A 22,595-nucleotide genomic window follows, 5' to 3' on the forward strand; every position below is an offset into this window, starting at 1 on the left:
GTGTTTTTTATCACAATGATGTCTGATAATTACAAAACTTCCAAAAACGTTCCTAATAGCTACCACATATTTTGTTTAATATCGTGGTAATAAAAGTTATTTCATAGACCTTTAGCTTCATGTCTGTTAAATCTATCTCTGTGTTTGAGCATCCACACAGTTGAATTGTTGCCAGGTTTTACCAGCAGGCGGCAGCATATTTACATTTAAATGTTTGACATTTCTGGATGACATAGAAAAGTTTCACCCTCTCTCAAATTGTGTTATAGTTCAAATAAATCAATATTTTCAACAAGTCCGTCACCATGAACTCTGAGATTTAACAGCCCATCAAGTTGTCCAGTTAATAAGCTGAAAAAGTGCCTCACATGAATGAAAAGGCTTCATCACTTCATGTGTGGACATCCTGACTTAATGGGTAGTGGCAGGATGGAGCCACAGCTGAAGCCTCTAATCGTCCCCAGACCTCCTGCTCACCGCTGTGGAAAATAGAGGTCAATGAGAGAGAAAATTATATCTCGTTTTTTTTCCTGCAGTTTGCTCCTCACCACAGAAAATGTCATGGAGCCGAGAAAACTTAGACTTGAGGGTGAAAGACAATACAGAAAGTGAGGAGTGTTTAAAGCTGCTGCTCAGCATCCTCATCCATGTGTGGATGGTATGGTAGAAATGTGTTGTAACCCCCTGTTCAGCCTTCATAAGCAATATAATACATTGTTTATAACTTTTACACATTATAATGTAGTTGTAAACAGGCATAACATATTTTTAAGAATACAAAACGGAGTATTTATGTATTAATGTATTATATTATCATCTTGTGTCACTTCTATTTTCAAGATTTTACATGTGTACAAACAGTTTAATAATGTTTATAACATCTATAGACAGTCAGTAAATAATTTATAACACGTATACACTTGTAACACTTTAACATTTTGCTGTGTGTAAAGGACCATGTTGTGTTATCAATCATTCATCAACTGTCTATACACATACGTTATATTTGTTGATGAATACATTAATAAGCACGTTATAATGTCTTGGTTACAACTACATTACATTATAGTGTGTTTTAACCCATGTATCGAGTGTACTGCTTAGGAATGATACATTGCAGTGGGGGTGTTGTGGTAGTTAAGTGAAGGAAACCATTTAAAACGTCAATTTCAAAGTCCCCAAATGACCTGTATTGTGATATTAGCTGTAGAACACATTACATAGCTCCTAAAATTAGATTATTATAAGGATTTTCCATTTAGAGAGGTAAAAATGGAGACCAGCAGCTGGAGACCAACATTCTACTGTGTATTTAAAATATTCAATTACATCCAAAAAGCACACGAAGCCTACCTTCTTTCGGCTCGAACTCCCCACAAGGTGAAAGACAGACAGGAGGGCGTGGAGAGAAGAAAGGGGCGGTGTTTGAGGGAATGGTTTGGTTTTTACGCACCAGATGCTTCAGTCCGTGGAAACCCGTCAGTTTGCAGCTCGCGGGAGTTTCACGGAGGATTTAATTATCTGTCATTTTATTCTCCAGAGTAGCGCGAGCGGACGATCGGCTCGGATCCTGAAGAGACTCCCGTGAGCTTCTCCAAAGGCTGCTGGTGCGCAAAGAGAGGTACGTTTTATATATAGGCTCTTTATATACCTGTGCTGCTTACAGCTTTGTAGCGTAAAACATGAGATGATACGTAGATTTAAAGTGTGTTATGGTGAGTTTGCAATGTTGTAATCTCCTGTCTGCTCCGCTGAGGCGCGCACAGACCCTCACCAGACCTCACCATGGCGCAAGAAAAGGTGCGTTAATGAAGCATCAGAACATTTTGAATCTCTTTTCCACGTTTTAACAGGTAGAAAAGTGTTCTGCAGAGAATCAAAAATCAATGTATTAATGAGTTAATTACGTTTATAGACTTGATTGTTAATTAGAAAGTGATTATCTCGAGCAATTATTAATATTACCAACATGTGTATCTACATTATTACCGAATCGAAAGGACAAATACTTGCCAGTGGCATTTTTCACAACCTGGCAACCCAGAAATGTTCTATATGATAAATAATTGATCTCTAAAGCATTAGTAAATTATTCCTGACCAATAAAGACATAAAGGATGACATAGTAGTGCGTAATTATAAGCCAAATATTTGACCCCCCACATTCAGGATGGACCAGAAAGGAAGTCCTTTCTTTAGAGTGAGGAAACAGTGGATGTTATCGGGGGCCTGAACGGGGTCCAAAGTGAGTAACTGATACTGTGAATAAGTGCTGCGGCCCCCGTTTTAGTAGGATTCATGAGGAAAAGAACAAGGAGACCTTTGAGGAAACAATCCCTTGCTTTAATGTTTCTTAAATTGACTCGGATGCAAAAAATACGGCTCCATGTCTGGACAATGAGAGAGCAATATGTCAAGCAATCGTTGCTTTTATTCATTTTGAAGGCATGTTACCACGGCATTCAGTCTTGTTGAGTTAGAGTGATGTCACGTCTCCTTCAGATTACACATTTTCTTCTGGAGTCTCAGCAACCCCCCCACTCACCCCCTGCTCCAGCACTGCTCATAGTTTCCATCACCGCATGCCATCCCCATACATACCACCATCATGTTCCAATCCATTTGGGTGAAATTAATACATTCATTGAAACAATGCAGCTGTGGTTGCATGTGAATGTGTTTGGGAGTTTTTTTTTTTTTTTTTTGTTTCCCACAGAAAGGAATTCTTGACTTTTGTCTTTTTTCTTAGAAGACAGAGGGCGAAAGAAAAAAATGCTTTCCTTGTTTGCTTTTTTCTTCTTCTTCTCAACCAAGAGATTTTGCCACGTTTTGACCACAGTCACATTCCTCTGAGATTCTTGCGTTGGGTGAAGGTTGGGCCTGCTTGTGTACAATCAGTGGAGACGAGCCAGACACAAAGTAAAACAGTTGAAGGGAGATGATTTTTTTGGGATTGTCAAAGCGACAGTTGGTCATAAAAATCCGACAGAGAGTCTCATCATGAGTCAGTCCCACTCACGTCTCGGCCTTTTCCATTTCCCGTTTCTGCGGCACAGCATGGCAAGGGTTGGAAATGCGTTGATTTGTTGTCTAGCTCAGAGTGAGATGAAAAGATTGTTACCACTCTCATGTCTGTACGCTAAATATGAAGCTACATCTAGCAGTCGGTTAGCTTAGCTTAGCATAAAGACTGGAAACAGCTAGCCTGGCTGTGACCAAAGGCAGCACCACTATAGCACACTGGCCAACATCTTAAATATTCGTTTTTAAGTGTGAGAAAGACATTTTGTTATAGGGATTGACTATTTAATGACCGGGAAGATTTCCTAAGAATGAAAACAGAGCTGTAGATCAGCTCAGCTATAAAGACTGAGAGGGAAAAGTGCCCAAAAATATGCTTAAAGCTTATTAATTAAGGCGTTATATCTTGTATGTTTAATCCATACACAAACAGAAATGTAACAATAGCAATTGTTGTGCTACATGCTAAAACTATTTTTGGCGAACAACAGCTAGGACCAGTGACTTCACACATCTCCTCAACTCCCACGAAAAACTGAAAATTGTCATTTTCTTTACTGAGCTTTAGAGATTCTGGTCGGTGGATTTTGTTGCCTTGGTTCAGAGCCAGGCTAGCTGTTTCCCCCTGTTTCCAGTCTCCATGCTAAGCTAAACTAAGTGGCTGTTGGCTTTGGCTTAATTTGTACCATACAGACCTAAGAGAGACGTGTCAATCTTCTCCTATAACTCAGGGCAAGAAAGCAGATCAGCTATTTCCTCAAATGTCTAACAGCTCCTTTAATGAGTCAGAGAAAAGATCACAAATTTGACTGAAGTACAGTTTCCACTTCAGTTTGGAGTAAATGTCCTTTTTAAAGTCTTTTCTATTTACATCTCCAGTTGCTCAAAACCCAAAAATCATCTGTCCGTATTGTCTTCAGGTGTAAGAGTTTTAAACCAATCCTCTGCCTTTCCAAAGTCAAATAAATCCAGCAGCAGACATGAAACAGAGACAGCAGGCCCAGTCTCTCAGAAAACAAACGTCTGTTACCATTAACACCCACCACTTGAATTGTCCAGTGCCAGCTGGCAGCTGATGGGAAAATATGTTTACTCGTGTGTTTGTTTTGGATGATAGTTGCCGTTTTTTAAAGACCAGGCCGACTGTTTATTTGCTTCGGTCAGCGTTTGCCTGCAAGCAAAATCCAAGGGCAACAACTATGCTGCCAAAAGTAACTTCAACTAAAGGTACTTCATTTTAAGAGACCTCCTGACCACACTCGATCACAATCTTTTTAATTTGCCTCTCTACTTTTATTCTTTCGTGATTCTCATAAACGTTAAGACGTTTCACATATAATTTTAGCCACACTGGGGCCTGGATGGCAATGTCAGTCGGTCCACCACTTTGCATTGATATGACATTTAAAAAAAAAATACATTCATGTTCCCCAGAGGATGAATTCTAATGATCCTGGGCTTTCCCTCTAGCGCCAACACCGGGTCAAAATGTGTCCATGCTTTTGATTATGACCAAATACTTGCAAACCTAACGACATTCCCATCAGCCTCAGCTGTTCTTTGTGTTTTGTGCTAATTACTAAAGGCTGATTATTGATGGTGAACACAGTAAGTATGTACGCCTTTTCATGGTGAGCTTGTTAGCATGCTGACAGTAGCATTTAGCTCAAAGTACAGCCTGACAGAGCTGTCAGCATGGATGTAGATGTGTTGTCCGTGTGTCCTTTAGGTCAGTGAATCCCAACACGTTGTTGCTTGTAGCTCCAAGTAAAGTTTAATTTGCTCTGTTTAAAAGTCTGTAAATTCTGAATAATTTCATAAAAATGTCCTGATCTAATATGGTACTAGTTATAGGGGAAGTAGCGACAGTGTTCAGTTCAGGCACATTTCCAGTGAATCAATTTCTGTTAATTTTCAGCTGCAACATGCAAAAAATAGTCAAATACGGAGAACATAATGAGCATGAAAGTTTTGTCTCTATGAGTCCACTTTCTAGCTTTGTCCCAGAGCTTTTAATTACATATCATAGTCTTACTATGCTATTAGACTCAATACTTTTAATTTTTTTTTTGTGAAAAAAAGATTTCTTATAAAAAAAGAAGGAATTGTTTCGTTCAGATGGTGTGTTTCTGTCTAGGAAATTCAAATTGGGGCAACAATTTGTATAGTACACACTTCTTTCCAAGTAAACGATTATGATATTATAGAACCATAAAATAAAGCATTTTAGAAGTCAGAGGAAGCAAAACTATATGGTATTAAAAAAGAAATTTGAGAAAAGTTCCACAATCTTATTTTTTTCCTATTTTGTACGTCAGTAATCATCTCGCGATCATCCCCCTCCCAAGGACCTCCAGTGTCACAGTGTGATGAAGACTTGGCGTGGTGGTGACTTGTTTACTTGTTGACTGACTGAGATCTGTTTGTCAGTTCTGTCGACAGCATCAGAGGAGAAACTGCAGCTGCAGCCCACATTGTTTCACTGGATAAACAAGCAGCCGCCTGGAGACTCATAAAACAAAACCAGACACGTATTCTGTCTTTAAAGGTGCTTTATTCCCTAATGTTATAGGCTTAATGGTAGTGGTTATGTGTCATTAATATCCAGGGATACTGATCATGTTTTGGTTTGGTGCAATTAAGATTAATCAATGACATGATCACATAAAATGAAGCACAGCATCATTGTTTAACAGTTGAGTCTTTGACACTAATCTGACCTTATAAGGAAGCGATTTTTCTTGTTCAAGTGACCGAAATATGTTTCACATCAGAACGTCATCATTGTTTAAAAACTGCGAGAAGGAGCAAATTATCCTGATGAGATCTTTAATCAGCGACAACAAAATGTACAATGTGTGTTCATGTTGATTTGTGTGCGTCGTTCAGCTGAAATTAGCCTTGTGATCCGCAGGAAGCCAAAACCACATTGAGCGTCTTTGTACTGGGGATGAAAGGGAGCGCAGTCATCTGACATCCATAAGAGACCAGCCTTGTTTTTCTTTTCTTTTCTTTTTTTCTGCAACAGTTTTACAGCTGCAGCCATGCAAGTGTGACTTTCCCTCCGATGCTGCAGGGCTTCTCTGTTGTTGCCATGTTCCACACAGTATTGTGCTGCTGTCAATATTCCCATTCACCTCCTCGAAATCCATATTATGCAACCCAGGGAGTCGCACAATATGAGGACTGTTCTGAGCTTCAGAGGCCGTTAAAGTACCCTAATCCATTTCAGGGGGAATAAACAGTAAAGTGGGGTGGTAATTAAAAAGCCAACTTTGTTACACACTTTCCTCTTTTAACTGAATGCACGCACAGTTTGGTCATTTAATGAGTTTAACGGCAAAAGAGAAAGCAGCGATTGTATGTTAAAGCATTGAAAAAAACAAGACTAAGAGCCTGTGAAGCTGCACTTATCGTTTACGAGCAACTGAGCAAAAAACGTTTGCTTCTGAGTGGTATTTCCCAGTCAGAGATATTGAGAATAAAAAAAATAAAAGAAGCTATACATGGTTTCTATCTGATTTCACTTGTTAACAATCACACATATTTGAACTAACTAAAGCTGTAGTGTCACAGCAAAGGGTCTGAATAGTTATGTCAATGTGATATTACAGTTATGCATAGTGGGGTACTAGGTGTAGATATGAGGGGAAATAAGTTTACCATAAGGCTGCAACATGATAAAAAGTTAAAGCGAAGGAGTCAGAATACTGTATGAACGCCTTGTATGGCCAAATACCTGAAAAACTGACCATCGACCTCAGCTTTACTTTCTGTTCAATGCTAATTAGCAAATGTTAGGATGAACGAACCCTCATGAGGTATTTCAATCTTATGGTGGCGCTAGAAGAAAAGTCAGAGGATCTCAAACTCATTAGGATACATCATCTGGGGACCATGAATGTCTTTAAAATATTTCATGACAATCAATCCAATAGTTGTCGCGGACAGACAGATGGACTGACATTGCCATTCATAAAGCATAGCTAAAATTTCACTCTTTTAGCTGCATCCCTGTTTTAACTGCCCATAAAGTCTGATATCTGTAGTAGGTGTTACATTAAAGGAGACAACAGTGATTGTACATTTAATAATATATGATAACAGTAAAAAAGTTCCAAAAAGAACAGTAGCGTGTACAGGGAATGTCATTTTCCCTCCCAAAAAGGCACTGAGGCTGTTTATATTGCATGAATTAGTATTTTCTGTGTCTGACAGATTTAACACTTACTTACACATTTTGTTCCACTGGACTTTATTACGTGTGACAGAGGTTTTCATCATGGAATAATCTGGTTTGTAAACCTCAGACATGAAGTCTAAATTCCTCCCCGGGGGGAAAATAAACAGTAACACCCAGCGGCAGCAGCTCCCATGGCCTGCAGAGAGCTTCTGGCTGCGGTCGTAAGAAACAGTCCAGGTTGTTGAGGTGTAAAATAACAGCAGCGAGCCATGAAGGGACATGAGACAGGAGGCCTGATCCTGGGAGACAGTTGCCATTTGGCTGCCACTACAAAGGGCTCCTGTAAATCTCTCACCGGGACGGTCAGTGTATCGGTTAAGGAATTCAACATGTCCACTCATCAAGGTGAATTGTGGGCTTAAATAGTTTCAGCAGCCGTGCTACTAGAGAGAGAGAGTACTTAGACAGGATGGATGAGTGTTTGGTTTGATGTCACGCTCTGAGGAGAAGAAGAACAGGGGAGACAAGTAGTTTTGGGTGTGATCCAAGAGGACACCTGTTGAGTGACGTGAACGCCTCTTAAACAGGGCTGACTATGAGTCAGTGATTCAGACAGTTAGTGTCAGACAGTGTTGAGGGTGTGAAATGAGCAGATTCTTAACAGATGTTTATACGCAGTCAGTTGTGACCTTAAAGCAAGATTTGTATACGGTGCAATTTAAAAGACTTTATACACACTCACCTGTTCAGCAGCTCTTTAACCCAAATGTCAAATCAACAAGTCACGTGGCAGCAACTCAATGCATTTAGGCATGTAGATGTGATCACCAGGGGGTCTCAATCTTTTTGTAACGACTCGGCCCACTTCTGATAAATAAAAAAAATAATTTGGAGGACCACCCTCCCAAATGAATGAGAAAACAATGGCGGTATGCAGAAGAGCATCTTGAAGCAGATGGGCTTGAGCAGCAGAAGAACTCACCGAGTGCCACTCCTGTCAGCTAACAATAGGAAACTGAGGCTACAATTGGCGCGGGCTCTCCAAAATTGGACAATAGAAGATTGGAAAAACGTTGCTTTGTCAGACGGGTCTTGATTTGTGCTGCGACATTCAGTGTCTGAATTTGGCTTGAACAACAAGAAAGTATAGATTCATCCTGCCACCAGCAGCACCTCAAAAAGCTCACTAATTAACGCATGTTAATGTTTCACGAACAGAAATGAAACAACATGTCTGTCTGTTTGGATTAAAGATACAACATGTTTAAAAAATTTGCTTTAGGCTTTTTTTTTGTTGATACTCAGTCTTTATGCTAAGCTAATGCTACTCCATGCCTCATGCTCAGTTTATACAGTAAGAATCCCACCGTATTTCCCTATTTTATAGCTGACTATAAAGTTATAATGGACTGGCCTTTAGGAACCATAAAATATTGGTTTCAACATCGATGGATTTTTAATTAGATGCCTTTGTGTTTTGGCTCGAGTCCCATAAGAATTCCCTGTTGGATGCCTAAAGGAGAATTTGATGACAGACAACAGCTGGAGACCACAGAATGTGTTCGCAGATGTTGTGGCTCAGGAAGAGAAGCATAAAGCTCAAAACTGGGAAGACTATGTCCGGAAGGAAAACCATTGTTTTGTCACTGCATTCATCGTTGACATGGACGGACGAGAATAGAAACCGAACCTCTTTAGACATTTTAGGAGGGAAGTTGGGCTGATTTTCCCCGTCCAGACAGCAATCTGACAGAAAACAGACATAGCATGTGAAGTCTTCTCTCAGTTCGGTATGCTCCTCGTTGTTTTGTTGACCCAGCTTGATGCCCTGCAAGAGGAAGCGGTGGTGTTATCTGCAGGCAGGGATGCATAAGGGATGTCCTCTGTGTTGTGTGAACATGGCATTGGGAGAAAAAGTCTCCAGACGAGCTTCGGGAGAGAGGGAGTTTCTGCTTCTGGCATCGACTTCAGGACATGACCGAGAGCAGACTGTGTTTATCCTTTTTATGTTTATCTGACATTGCTGCATCATTGGTTATTAGAAACAAAATGTTTGATAGCAGTCAGACACAAGGAATGTAAACTGCACTTTCGCAATGACTCCTTCAGCGGGCCAAATGAAAATACTTGGAGGTCGCCGACCGTGAAGCGCAGTACCTGTAAATGTAAATGTGTGGAGCGGGAAACCATCGTCATGAGCGATGTGATTTAATTCTAACCAGCTTCCTAACAAAACCACAAAAAAATATGTGTTCCTGAGAAAACAAGTGGCCTTCATTAGTTTGCACCGAGCCCTGGGTCATCTCATCATATTTAGACCGAGCCGGTGACGTCTTCCAGGGGTGGGAGTACTGATGGTGGTGGGGGGGGGGGGGGGGGGGGGGGGGGGGCTCGTTCCTCGATCCCTCAGGGAGATTTCAAAGCCACACGGTTTCTCGGCTGCACTTTGTTGAACCCACCTCCCATTTCTGACACTATAAAGACATGTCAAAGCCCCTCTGTGACCAAAATAGGGGGGGGGGGAGAAAATTCTAAACAATTACTGTTTCCAAGTGAAATATTTAAGTGTCTGCCTTTGTAAATGTTCCAGACTTTGTGATCCTGAGCATGAACATATACCCAAAGAGACCTCTCCTTATCCATAATCTTCATCCACACTGTATATATCTTTTCTGAGCCATGCCTGCCCGGACTTAACTGTTCCACAGGAGGGTATTTTAACCTCCCACACTTCATTTCCTCGCTCATTTCCCCTCGCTGCTGCAGAACATGGGGGTCACATAACCTGCTAATGCCTCTCTGTGTTCAGTAATAATGGTGGGATGATGCTATTGTCAGTGTACCCAGCCTTATTTCCACCTGTCCTTCCTCTGCCCCAAGAGCTCCAGATCAAGTCAATTATTTGAATTAAGTATAAGGAGGCTACTTCTCAAGATAAACTGACTCTTGAGATGCATTTTAAGAGGCTCCAGACAACGGAGTACATTTGACCAACAGCCAGTCGAAAGTTGTCCCGACATGCAGGTTAAAACTTAGAAGCAAGGTTACATAAAGCTATTTTTTTGTTTTTCAAAAGCATTAATTAATCAGTGTGATGCAGAGCTTAGCTACACTTTGAAATATAGTAGACAAACTTTACAAATGTAACTTAACTAGACCCATCAACATCTTTTGACCCTCAAATTATGATAAAACATTGCTGAGTGTTGTCATTTTGGACCCTGTATTTTCTCTTTCTTATTTCTTCAGCAAAAACAAAAAACAACCAACAGCATCTCTTTTGAGTTACAATTATCTTAAAATCTGTTTAAAAGCATGTCTGTAAACATTTTACGCAGCATCTTCAGGGTCAATATGATGAAAAAACACATATTTGGAGTTAAATCGGACTTCAAAATTGGCAATCAACCCTATTTCCACTGTTTGTCTAGTGGGGAACTAGAGCCCTAGTAACCATTCCATTGAAATGTTCACAGCTGTTATAGAATACAGCACATTGTCAAGATCACAATAATTAGTTTGGACAAAACAGAAAGCTAAAGTTGCAGCAATAAAACATCTACATGTTTGTTATTTTGTTGTTGACAAGAGAAAGTTCTGCTTTTGAGAGGGAGTTGTGGACAGAAGGAGTAGAGTGACATGAGTTACTGAAAGGAGTAACTTGATGAACGAGTGGTACTGCCCTTTAAACACAGGCCAAACAAAGATGAAAAAGCCCTCGAGAGAGCCTTTGAAATGGAGAGCGCTGCTTCAATTCAGCTCCCAACAATTAATATTGTTTAGTTGTTCTTTCTCGATGCCAAACCGCCGCAGGGGGTTTCGTGCGAGAATGGGGGGGGGGAGCCAGAGCCTCATAAGCTTTCACTTATTAGAGAGTAATGATGAAACAGGAGAAGCGGTTATATCATTACAGGCCTGATTTACAATACATCAAATCTGAGCTAGTGTTCATTCAACCCTTTCTCTGCTCGCAGGAAATGTTTTTCAGATGTGAAACATGTTTTAACAATATTTAACTGCGGTATGATGTCTTTTGGTAAACCATACATTTTTTGCATGGTGAAGGTTCATCTAAATTGGATTCACCCCGTTTTTAAAGTCACCAACAACCTCCTCCTCTCAGGCTCTAGTCATCTCAACATTTTCATCCATAACCCCACTGCTGCTTTTGTCACCATCATCAACATTCTCAAAAACTTTATGACCTTTCTACTATATCACCTACAGAATATCAATAAACAGATATCCAAAATATCCACCTCACCAGGGTTCACCAGGTTTGTTAACATCACCCGTCTTCATGGTCTCCACTTCCACTGCTGTGCCGATGATGTCCAACTCCACATCTCCACTAAATACACAGTCACTGCAATTCACTCCACCCTGACCAACTGTGCTGCCAAAATGTAACTGTGGTTGCAGGCCAACTCTCGCATACTTAACTGATTTTCGATAGCAGATTCTTTTTGACCACCATGTGAATCTCATTAACTAAAAAGCTTTTTTACACTTCAAACATACAGTTTTATTCCACCCCTCCCGGAAAGTTGGATTCATGTTTTCATCACATCCAGACTCGACTACTGCCATAGCATTATTGATGGTGCATCAAATTAACTTCAGTACATCCATAATTGATTATATTCAAGACTCAAAACTCTCGTTTTTAATGTTTGATTTAATGTCCTGTACTACACTTTGCCTTTAGTGTGTTTTCAGTTCTATCATCTTTTTAACTTGTGGGTTGAGTGTCTCTAAGCCTCTCTACAGTGCTCTTAAATGTTTGTTTATTTTACTCCCACTTTTCGACGTGGCTGTTGGTCTTTATTTCCCAGCTGTATATCCAAAGACTGTCTGCCTCCCTTCTTCCTGCTTTCTCACTCTCTGTCTTACTAATCTTACTCCTCCTTCCAGCGCTGTCTTCTCGCTGATAACGAATGCTAAACTGTGCCTGTGAATTCTCTCAGCCAGAAGAAAGACATCATGAGTGAGCGCTTCGACTGCAAGAACTGCAACGAGTCCCTGTGCGGACGCAAATACATCCAGGTGGAGGACAACCCTCACTGCATCCCCTGCTACGACCGCCTGTACGCCAACACCTGCCAGGAATGTAAAGAAATCATCGGCCATAATGCCAAGGTAAGCTCTACTTGTACAAGGGCTGGAAAGTAACAAAGTGCATCTACTCAACTGCTGTACTTAAGTACAGTCATGAAGTATTTGTACTTTTTTTGCTTCTATTTTCTACTTCTACTCCACACAGTTCAGAGGGAAATACTGTACTTTTTACACTCCACTTATTTGAAACCTATGATTACTGATTGAGATTTAGATTGCAACTAAAAAAAATGTTCCTTGTCGATTAATCTGACAATTATTTGATTAATTAATTGATTAATCATTTGGTCTAATAAACCTCTATAATAGTGAAGAATGCCCAACACAGTTTCCCAAAGTCCAAGGTGATGTCTTCAAATGTCTTCTTTTGTTCAAACCCAAAGATATTAATTTTAAAATGGCTTTAAACAGAGAAAAGCAACACGTCCTCAGCTGAAACTGAGTAGTTTCAGAGCATTTCATTGAAAAATGAAATCAAACTATCAAAATATTTGCCAATTAATTTTCTGTTGCTCAAGTAATTGTTTCAGCTCTATCATCAATATAATGTATTGCTTAAAATAAAACTACCCAAGAGTATATGAAATAGTTCAAATTAACTCAACCAGCTACACCACTAAAATGCTGCTAGATGATAATGCATCACTAATAATAATCAAATTATATTTAAGACCATACTGCCTCAACAACTACTTTTGTTTTTGATACTTTAAGTACATTTAAATAATAATAACACTTTGAATGCTGAGTACTTCTTCCACTGCTTAAGTTGTACCTGTCTGGCTGCATTATGATCAAGTTTCTAACTTCTTTTGCAAACCAGCTGGCGTCTCCTAGAAAACTCGCCAAATTGTCGATAATAAGTTACATAAAAACCTTAGTTAGTGAAAATTGAAAACACTGTCCTGAAGAAAACACCCACAGACGCCATGAGGCCACCGGTGTGCTGTGAGTTATGGACTGCCTGTGAAGGAGCTGCAGTAAATTACGCTCCTGCTTGCTTTGGCCGTCCCTCCCTTTGCACAAGACATAACAACAGTCATCTTTCTTCCTTCTCCGTTCCTCTGCGTTAGTTGTTTCTATTACTGTGAAACTCCACGCCTCAAAAATAAGTTTTTCACCCACCGTTCAATGAGGCCATTTATCACAGAGCTCGCCTGAACTGCAGATGAACTGGAACACAAGCAGCTGTTGGAAGAAAAACACAAAGACACAAAAAGTGGGTTATCCAGATTTTTTAAGTAAAAAAAACACTTCTCTCATGCTCAACTCCACTGTTTGGAGGACAGCGGGATGTCGTGGAAAGTAGGAAACTTTCGGGTTGACTGAGGCTCCCATGTCGGTAAACATCCAAAATACAGGGAACTGAGCCCTGTGGTCGACCGTGACCTCTGACCTCCAAGCGGATGGGGGAGCAGCGAATAGAGAATCTCCTTGTGAGGAACAACAACATATCAAGTGTTTTTATTAACTTACAGTTTAGGGTAAAATGAGTCTATTTTCTGCTGCGGATTAACACACATTTGATGACAATTTATGGCAGCAGGATGTATGTGAGACTGACACTGCTCATTCACTAACATTGGCCACCATGAACTACTGATCATACCAGACCAACTAACACAGTAGCTGCAAAACCGTATAGTATAGTTGATTAAGCGAGGATATATTTAACTACTTATGAATTTTTGGACAATTGTGTTATTTTGTCTTTAAAATGCTACAAAGTCTCACTTTAAATTTGTAAATTTACTAATGGATCAAAGTGACAGTTTTACCCCGATGTGAAGCTGTTCTCTCTCTTTGTTCCCCCTCATTATTATTAATATTAATTAGATATAATGACATATTTCATTACATTTTTTAAGTTTTGAAGGGTATGTGAGCTCTCTTATATTTTTGCTGGTAGTCCAAAGTCCAGTCTTCATATAAACTTATTCTGAGTTGATCAAATTGAACATGTTTTAAACATCTAGGTGTTAGATTATAGGATAAATGTGTTAAGATGACCTGAGTAGTAAGCATGAACAGTGATATAACTAGGGATGCACCGATCCACGTTTTTCACTTCCGATACCAATACAGATATCTGAGGTTTAGTATCGGCCGATACCGATCTGATACCGATCTAATAGAGAAAAACAGTGCTGAATCGATTTAAAAAATATTTTTTTTAAACACAGACATAAATGTACTGAATTACTATTTATTGAAAACTCTGCACCAGTACAGCACACTTAAACACACATAAAAACATGTAAAAACAACACAACCTGCATTTGTTCAGTCAGTGCAATTATGAGTATAACATCCAATGTCTCTCGACCATGTAGTAAGTGCTGTTCCACCTGGTTTTGACATCCTGCTGCAGGCGTTTAGGTTGCACGTTCATCTCGAGCTGTTAAAGTGTCCGACAATCTGTCTCGCACATGCAACCGCATCACTGACCGCACGCTGTGACAGAAGTCCCTCGCTGACAACCAGCTGCATTGTATGTGCAACGCAGCTGGTTGTCACGCGCCCCCAGGTTGTCCATCGCTTTTCTCATGTTGCTGGCGTTGTCCCTCGGAATCACGTGGATTTTGCTCAACGGAATTTGCCACTTGTCAAACATTTCCTTCAGGCTAGCTGCTATCGCTTCGCTGGTGTGTGACCCACGAAAGTTTGTTGCATTTAACATTGCACTGTGTGGCACAAAAGTTTCATCCAGCCGGTGTGCTGTTAAACTTAAAAGTGACACAGGGGAAACGTCGGAGCTCCAGATGTCTGTCGTGAAACTTATCGATTTGACATCTTTTATCTCCTTCAATATGCGTTTGCACACTTTACCGTGCAGTTCAGGTAGCGCCGTCTCCGACAAATATTTTCGGCTTACCATGTCGTAGCGTGGTTCCAGGTGGTTAACTAGCAGCCGGAATCCCTTATCCCCGACAACTGAGAGCGGCTGCCCATCCATGACAATGAAGTTCAGTATCCTTTCAGTTATTTTTGTTGCCTGCACGCTATTAGGTGGAAACTTGTCACCTCTTTCCTTCATCTCCTTTAAAGTTAGCTGCTTCAGGCCGCCTCCTTTTTGTTGATTCAGTTCAACGAACTGAGCGTGCTCATTAGGGTGAAATCTCTGGAGATGCTTGATTAAGTTGGTTGTGTTATAGCTTGAAGTTTTAGTGCCGCCCCTTGGAACCATCGCTGCGCACGTATTGCAGGTAGCTGTCGAATGTGTTGGCTGAGGTAGTGTGAAAAAGTTCCAGATGGCTGATCCTTTCGCTCGCTCCATTTTGAAAACAATCTATGCGGCCAGTTCGCTAGCGCATGACGTTACGCAGAGCACAACGCATATAATTGGACTGAATAGATTTGCCTTTATGGATCGGTCACATTGTCACCGATACCCGATCTAGAATTGTTTTCCTATATCGGGACCGATACAGATATTGATATCGGATCGGTGCATCTCTAGATATAACAGAGTACCTCCCACTTATACTTATCACAAAGAGCCGTCAGAGACTTTCACATCAGTGAAAGTTTTGGTACAAAGTAACTTTGTACCAAAATCTAAAGGGGCGAGTGTGAAAGTTTCACCCCGATGGGAAGCTGTTCTCTCTCTTTGACCCTTGGCTTGGTCATCCCCCTCTGGTTGCTTTGTCAGTTAATATCTTGCATGTCTTTGTTCAAAGGACAAAGGGTTCATTAGCCTTCTGATCATCTTCTGATGACATCGAGGTGGACAACAATGCCTTAATTTAGACAGGATTCATTCAGTTAGAGGTCACATTGTTCAGGATTCAGCATGTTCAAACATAAGGGGAAGTTAACATGATTACACTGTGCATGATCAGTCATTTACATCCTTCTCTTCCTCCAGGAGCTCTTCTATGAGAACAGACATTACCACGCGCACTGTTTCCGCTGTTTCCGCTGCGACCGCTCTCTGGCGGACGAGCCCTTCACCAGCCAGGAGGACGCGCTGGTGTGCAGCGACTGCTACTGCAGCGAGTATTCCTCCAAGTGTGTGTCCTGCGACAAGACGGTCATGCCAGGTAGGGACGACAAAGACCGGCTGCATCACTTTTATTCCTCCAGCACCAAGTTCACAAACCTCCCCTGGGACGGATCATTGAGTAATCGCACAAATAGTTAAAAAGTTCACACCCTGTCTCTGCACGGATAAACAGGATAATGAGGTTTTGTGTTCCGGGGTGTGACAGCTTAGATGTGACAGGATGATTGTTTTCCTTGCTCTGCTGAAAATGTCTCCCAGCAGGGTTTTTCGGCTCCGGCCGCTGTGACGACACGAGTGCAGCAGTGGTGTCGGATGACTTAAAATTACCCGGGCCTGTGGGTAGTGTGGGATCTCATAACTTACCAGTTCTTTTCTGAACCGAGCAGTCTTTTTCTTCAGTTTCCGCTCAGCCTGGAATGCCTTTAAAAGCTCAGGCCAAGTTCAAGTTCAAAACGCTGTCATGCATTTGGTCTGCAGTTCAGGGCCAATGATTAAAGGAGCTCAGAGGCATGACCGGCTCCTTAACCTTTTTTTAAACGTCCACAGTAAAGCGTGTGTTTCTTAGCAAAGAAAACAGCCACACATGAAATAGTTAAAAACTGTAAAATAAATAAAAAGCCAGCGAGATCGTTGCTTTGTCACAGCCTGTCAAATTGTTTTGATGCAAGGTAAGCTGAAGTAATTGTACGGAGCAGGAGGGCTGTGTAAAAACAGGTTTAGCCGTCACACTGAATCATCACTTTTGGTCTTCTCAGTGTTGCGCTGTGTGAAACACTATCAGATTTCATTCCTGCTCATTGGTTACAGCACAGTAGGGCAGAGATCAGAGTGCCCCAAGTGACACGCAAGTTTGGAAATGTCAGGGAGGTACGAACAAACAATCACAGACATCTCAGTTTACATCCTCATCTGTGCCTTTTTTTTTTTTCTCTGACAGGATCAAAGATGTTGGAGTACGGCGGCTCCACGTGGCACGAGGACTGTTTTGTGTGTCACGGCTGCGAGAAGCCGATGGGTGCCGCGGCTTTCATCCCGGACAACAACAACTACTACTGTGTGCCGTGCTACGAGGGCAGGGTTGCTCCTCAGTGCAGCCACTGCAAAAAGGTGAACCAGGATCTTGATTAATCTGTAGAGAACATTTCCAATTCATCATTTAGTTGATCAAATTCATCCGTCACTGTTTCCCAGAGCCCACGGTGACATCTTCAAATGTCTTGTTTATCAGTCCAAAGATATGGATAAAGATAATAGATATTCCATTTTAAAACGCTATAAATCCCAGAAAAGCAGCAACCAGAACCAGACTGTTTTGGGTTTGTGCCTCCTAAATGACTTTAACAATCACTTATGTCGATCGACTAATTGAATAGTCAACTGATCCTTTCAGAACTAAATCAACGAGTGGTTACAAGTCATCATCTACAACAATTTTTTTGTCTGTCTTCCTTTTGTCTTTTAATTTTGGCAAATACAGATGAGAAAAAACATAGTATTATTAATTTTTTTTAAATATGATTGAGAAATGAGAAATGTGAAAGGGCAGGTCAATATGCCATAATCTGATACAGTGGAAAAACATAGAAAAACATAAATTGATCAAATGAATGATCATAAAAGTGTATTTAAATGGCTTGAATGTGGGAGGAGAAACCAGATCATCAGATGACAGACTTGTATTGATTAGACATTATGAATTAGATATAATTACATTTTTCATTTATTTATTTTTTACTTTTAAAGGTTATGTGAGCTCTTTTACAATATTTAAATAGCTGGCAGTCTACACCATAATATGTCAGGGAATACTTGCTTTAAACATCCAGGTGTTAGATTGGAGGATACATGTGTTAAAATGAACACAAAGAACTAAGTAGTAAGCATGAACAGTAAAAGTAAAAGAGACCCATCAGACACGTCACATCAGTAACAACTGATTTGTGCCAAAGTGTATCACTAAAAGAAGTTTAAATTGTCACGTTTTACTGATGCAGTTTGTGTTTGTGTTCTGCAGGCTCTGACTAAAGGAGGCGTGACCTACAAGGACGAGGTGTGGCACAAAGAGTGTTTTCTCTGCACGGGCTGCAAGGCTCCGCTGGCTGGCCAACCTTTCACCTCGCAGGGGGAGAGTCCGTACTGTGTCAAGTGTTTCAGCAGCCTGTATGCCAAAAAGTGTGCCGGCTGCAATACAGCCATCACAGGTCAGTGGAAAGTAGAGGACCAACGAGTTTTGGTTTTCTGTTGGCTTACGGCACAATATCCCTGTTTCAATTCTGTCTGGGGTTGCTTATCATCTTCCATTTTCTCCTTGTGATTCCTGTCTGTCTCAACTGTCTACTATCAATAAAAAGTCAAAACAATTATCTTCGACAAACAGGTGTGGGCAGTAGGGTGAGTCAGGTTTTAAACCTTGACTCTGATCTTTACTTTGTGATTTGCATGTTTCTTCCTATTTCCAAAAGAAAGGACTTCACAATAAAAGCCACGCCGTGTTGTCAAGCTTTCATTGTGAACTCGCAGCAGTAGAACAAATTACTACAGTTCTGATACTGTATTACATGTGTCCTGTCAATCTTTTATGTGTATGAAGACAATGTGATTTCATAGCTAAACAATGAGCTGAAACTCACTATGAAGCTCCATAGAGGCTTTAAAGCTGCTGTGTGTCGACAGGCTTCCTGAAAACAAACCTGTGACTGAACCGGCTTTTAACCAGGACTGTCTAATTTTCCTACCAACAAAAACTTGATCTTCTAATCACTTGCGAACTGTACACGTTAGATTTAGATGAACGCAGGGAAACGAGAACGTTAAAGGGGACATATCCTGCACATTTTCAGGTCCATACTTTTCATATTTGGAATTTCTACTAGAACATGTTTATATGTTTTAATGTTTAAACACATCATTTCTCTCATACAGTCTGTCTGAAGATACCTGTATTCACCCTCGCTCCGTTTTAGCGCCTGTCTCTTTAAACCACGACCGTTTCTGATTGAAATGAGAACTTTAATTAGATGCCTTCGACCACAGCTATGAACTGGAATACCGGCCGGTTGACAGAACTGGCAGTGCTTTCTTATTGTTACTGCCAACTGCTGATGTTATCGTGTATGCATTTATTTCCGCAATGCTGCAAGGCTCTTATTACATGTTCCTACCCTCGTAAATCATTCCTTCATTAGTTGCTCATGTTTTGTATTTGTGCCTCACAGGGTTTGGAGACGGGAAGTACGTGTCTTTTGAGGACCGGCAGTGGCACCAGCCCTGCTTTAAGTGTTCGCGCTGCTCGGTGTCGCTGGTGGGCTCCGGCTTCTTCCCCGACCGCGACCAGATTCTGTGTACAGACTGCAACAACGATGACTGACCACCACGAACCACACCGGCAGCAAATATCAAACACCAGCAGAAAAACATTATTCTAAACCTCAGCCTTCAACACAAACACTGCAATATTACTAATCCACTCACAGTGTGAATCTGATGCAAAGCTCAGTATTTACAACCTGAAACTCTCATCAGCCTTTAGCACATTTAAATGTTTGTATAAATTCTGCAGAAATATCCTGTGATGTATGTGTATGACTTTGTTTTTTTTAATGTTTTGCACACCAAAGACTAAATGAAATATACAACACATACAGTATCTAAACCTTTAAATTAAACTGTTTGTTTCACACTTGTTTTCATGACCGCTAGGCAGAACCAAAATTTTAATGTTATGATTCAACGCTTGGCAAATGTATTTCTACTTTTTAAAGAATATTCCAACTTATATAACACTGCCCTCCCTCTTGTCCCACTACTCCCTGTATGTAAACTAATTTGTCGAGAATGTACTGTATATTTAGTTTTCTTTTCAGCTTAAAACAGTCTTTACTGGCGTACTTACAATAATAATAAATGTTATAAAATCAAGGGTATTGTATAAATGAATTAATCAATGAAGTATTTCTCTCTATGAACATGGACATGCACAATACATCTCATAAAGCGTAGGTGTCAGTTAGCCTAGAAAATTGGTTCCCTGCTTCACACAGTTGTGCTTCTAAAAGAAAATGCACAAGAGCCTCCTGATGAATTATCAAAGGTGGCTCTTTGTACAGGAGGATGTTCTTACCTGTCTCACTTAGACACAAATGACCAAGCAACACAAAAGTCTTAAATTCTCTTGTGGGGCGTATCGAGCAGCTGAAACTAAATATTCCTTTTGCTAATACTTAATAAAATAAAAAAAACGGTTCGCAATGTCTTCAAAAAAATGAGGGAGAAGGTTCCTTAGAAAAACCCTCATCCCGTTTCCCAAAGATGGTTTTCTGTCGGTAGTCCCATGCAGACTTTCCCTTATATTACTCACATAATCTACATAAATATTTACAGTTCAGAACCTCTTTGCTGATCTGCTCTGATTGTGTTTATATGCAGGCTGTGCCAGGTTAGTGTCCATGTCTGTGTGTGTGGGGGGGTATAGTCCAGAAAGTTCCACAACACCAGACAAAGCTAGTATGTGGACATTAGAGTTCAGATTAGTAAGACGTTTATATTAAATTAGTAAGAAAATCATATGAAAAAGAAGGAAATGTATGGATTTGGCCCTGACAGGTGCTAATGTGAATATACGGCTGCTCGTCTCTCTCCAGGCGCCTGGTGCTCCCTCATAAACTGTGAAATGTAGCTGTCAAGAAGAGAAATACTCTCCTGTTACTTCCTGCTTTTGATCATCTTTTATGACTCAAGTGTAAAAGTGTTGACTTGGTGCAACAAGCATGTTCTTAATGCCCCCTTAAAATCTGATCACAAGATCAACTCCAGATGAAAAATACAAGCGCCATGTGGTGCTGTTGTTTGTTTGAGCTTTTCCCATGACTCTTCTTGAAATATGTTTGACCTTGTTTGCGGGGATGTCGGCGAACAAGTCTTGTTTGGTCCCAGGAGGAGGAGGAAGGATGGGGTCGAAGCTCCTCAGTGAATATTTAAGATTTTACATCATCCCGCTCAGTGGCCAGGGACTCAGACTCAGCTGGATCCTGCTGGGGGAGGCTGTTAAAGTAATTAGACGGCATTACTCTGACTGACTGACCACAGAAGAAAGGAAGCTGTAGACCCTGCAGCTTCTACAGTATTGTTTTCTGCAGATTTCCCGAGGTCCTTAGATGACTGTGTGTAGCATCAACAGGAATTCACTCAATACATTCTCTGTTCCTAAAGGGATTTACCCTGTTGTACCTTTTGAATGATGAGCACTATGACTTTTTAATTACATTATGACATACTACACCGTTTTTCAACACAGTATACTATGACATTTTCGACATACTGTACTATGACTATTGTTTTACATATATACTATGACTTTTTTACTCTTTTCGACATACTTCATGAAATGCTTTGTTTTGATACTATACTATATTATGACATTTTCATGACTTACCTCTACCATGAAAATATTTTATGACATACTTTGACTTACATATGACTTTTTAGTGGCATACTATTCTTTTCAACATTTTTTGTGAGATATTATACAATGACATTTTTAATTACATTTTTAATAACATAATTTACTTTGAGATTTATATGAGACATTTTTATGACTTTCATGGCACACATTTTATGGCATGCTATATAATGACATTTTGTATGGCCTACTATACTTACTGCAACAATAATCAAAGTATCAAGACAATATTTTGCTTTACTGGTGTTTCATTGCTCTGCATTAGATCTTCATCCTCTGCTTATCTTAGATCTAGTCTCGGAGTTTGCTGAGCTGCACCTCATGAGTCTTCCTGTGGTTCTCCAGCTGCTAGTCCAGCATTTTGTGGAGAACAGAAACCCCCCAAAAAAACATTATAGACTCACTGTCATTCAAATATATCACTTATAACACTATATCACTTGTGTCTTGGCACCTGTAGCGCAATCATGTGACTGTCACAAATAGTTCACTATAGTGCACTATTTACATGTCTAGGGATTATACAAAGAAGGCCAATTTGTTTTTTGGATGCTTTAGAAACAGGTCTTAAAAATCTGCATTTGAGTATTTGTTTTGCCAGCCAAATCAAATAGTTCAACAGGACATTCAACCTTTGTTTCTTGTACAATGCATGTGATACTTAATTTTGTTTCTTTACAGGGCTTGTATAAAGGCAATAAAGTAGTCCACGAATAAGAGGTATTAGTTTACAGATATTTACAATGCCTCCTCTGCATTGTGGAGGTTGGTTTATGGCTTTTTGCTGGTTATACCTGCAGTCTATGGAC

At 40.3% G+C, this 22,595-nt stretch overlaps 1 protein-coding gene across 1 annotated transcript; it reads left to right on the forward strand.

The window, feature by feature from the left end:
- Positions 1-1,475: 1,475 nt before the first annotated feature.
- On the forward strand, positions 1,476-20,246 carry LOC137872854 (four and a half LIM domains protein 3-like). Its single transcript, XM_068711329.1, has 6 exons — positions 1,476-1,621; positions 12,172-12,343; positions 16,191-16,365; positions 17,266-17,435; positions 18,343-18,529; positions 19,544-20,246. The coding sequence occupies exons 2-6, from the start codon at positions 12,188-12,190 to the stop codon at positions 19,693-19,695; spliced, it is 840 nt and encodes a 279-aa protein (XP_068567430.1). The 5' UTR covers positions 1,476-1,621; positions 12,172-12,187; the 3' UTR covers positions 19,696-20,246.
- The last annotated feature ends 2,349 nt before the right edge of the window (positions 20,247-22,595 follow it).

Source organism: Cebidichthys violaceus, unplaced genomic scaffold (assembly GCF_023349555.1).
Source record: "Cebidichthys violaceus isolate CVI_PGR_0920_01 unplaced genomic scaffold, fCebVio1.0.p SCAF_16, whole genome shotgun sequence".
In the NCBI taxonomy this organism is placed as follows: domain Eukaryota; kingdom Metazoa; phylum Chordata; class Actinopteri; order Perciformes; family Stichaeidae; genus Cebidichthys; species Cebidichthys violaceus.

What these genes read in the sequence shown, in the direction of transcription:
- LOC137872854 (XM_068711329.1), top strand. Translation starts at nt 12,188, where the DNA reads ATGAGTGAGCGCTTCGACTGCAAGAACTGCAACGAGTCCCTGTGCGGA. An exon ending in AGTGCAGCCACTGCAAAAAG is followed by an intron (nt 17,436 to 18,342) that starts GTGAACCAGGAT and finishes TGTGTTCTGCAG; the next exon opens with GCTCTGACTAAAGGAGGCGT. An exon ending in CTGCAATACAGCCATCACAG is followed by an intron (nt 18,530 to 19,543) that starts GTCAGTGGAAAG and finishes TGTGCCTCACAG; the next exon opens with GGTTTGGAGACGGGAAGTAC.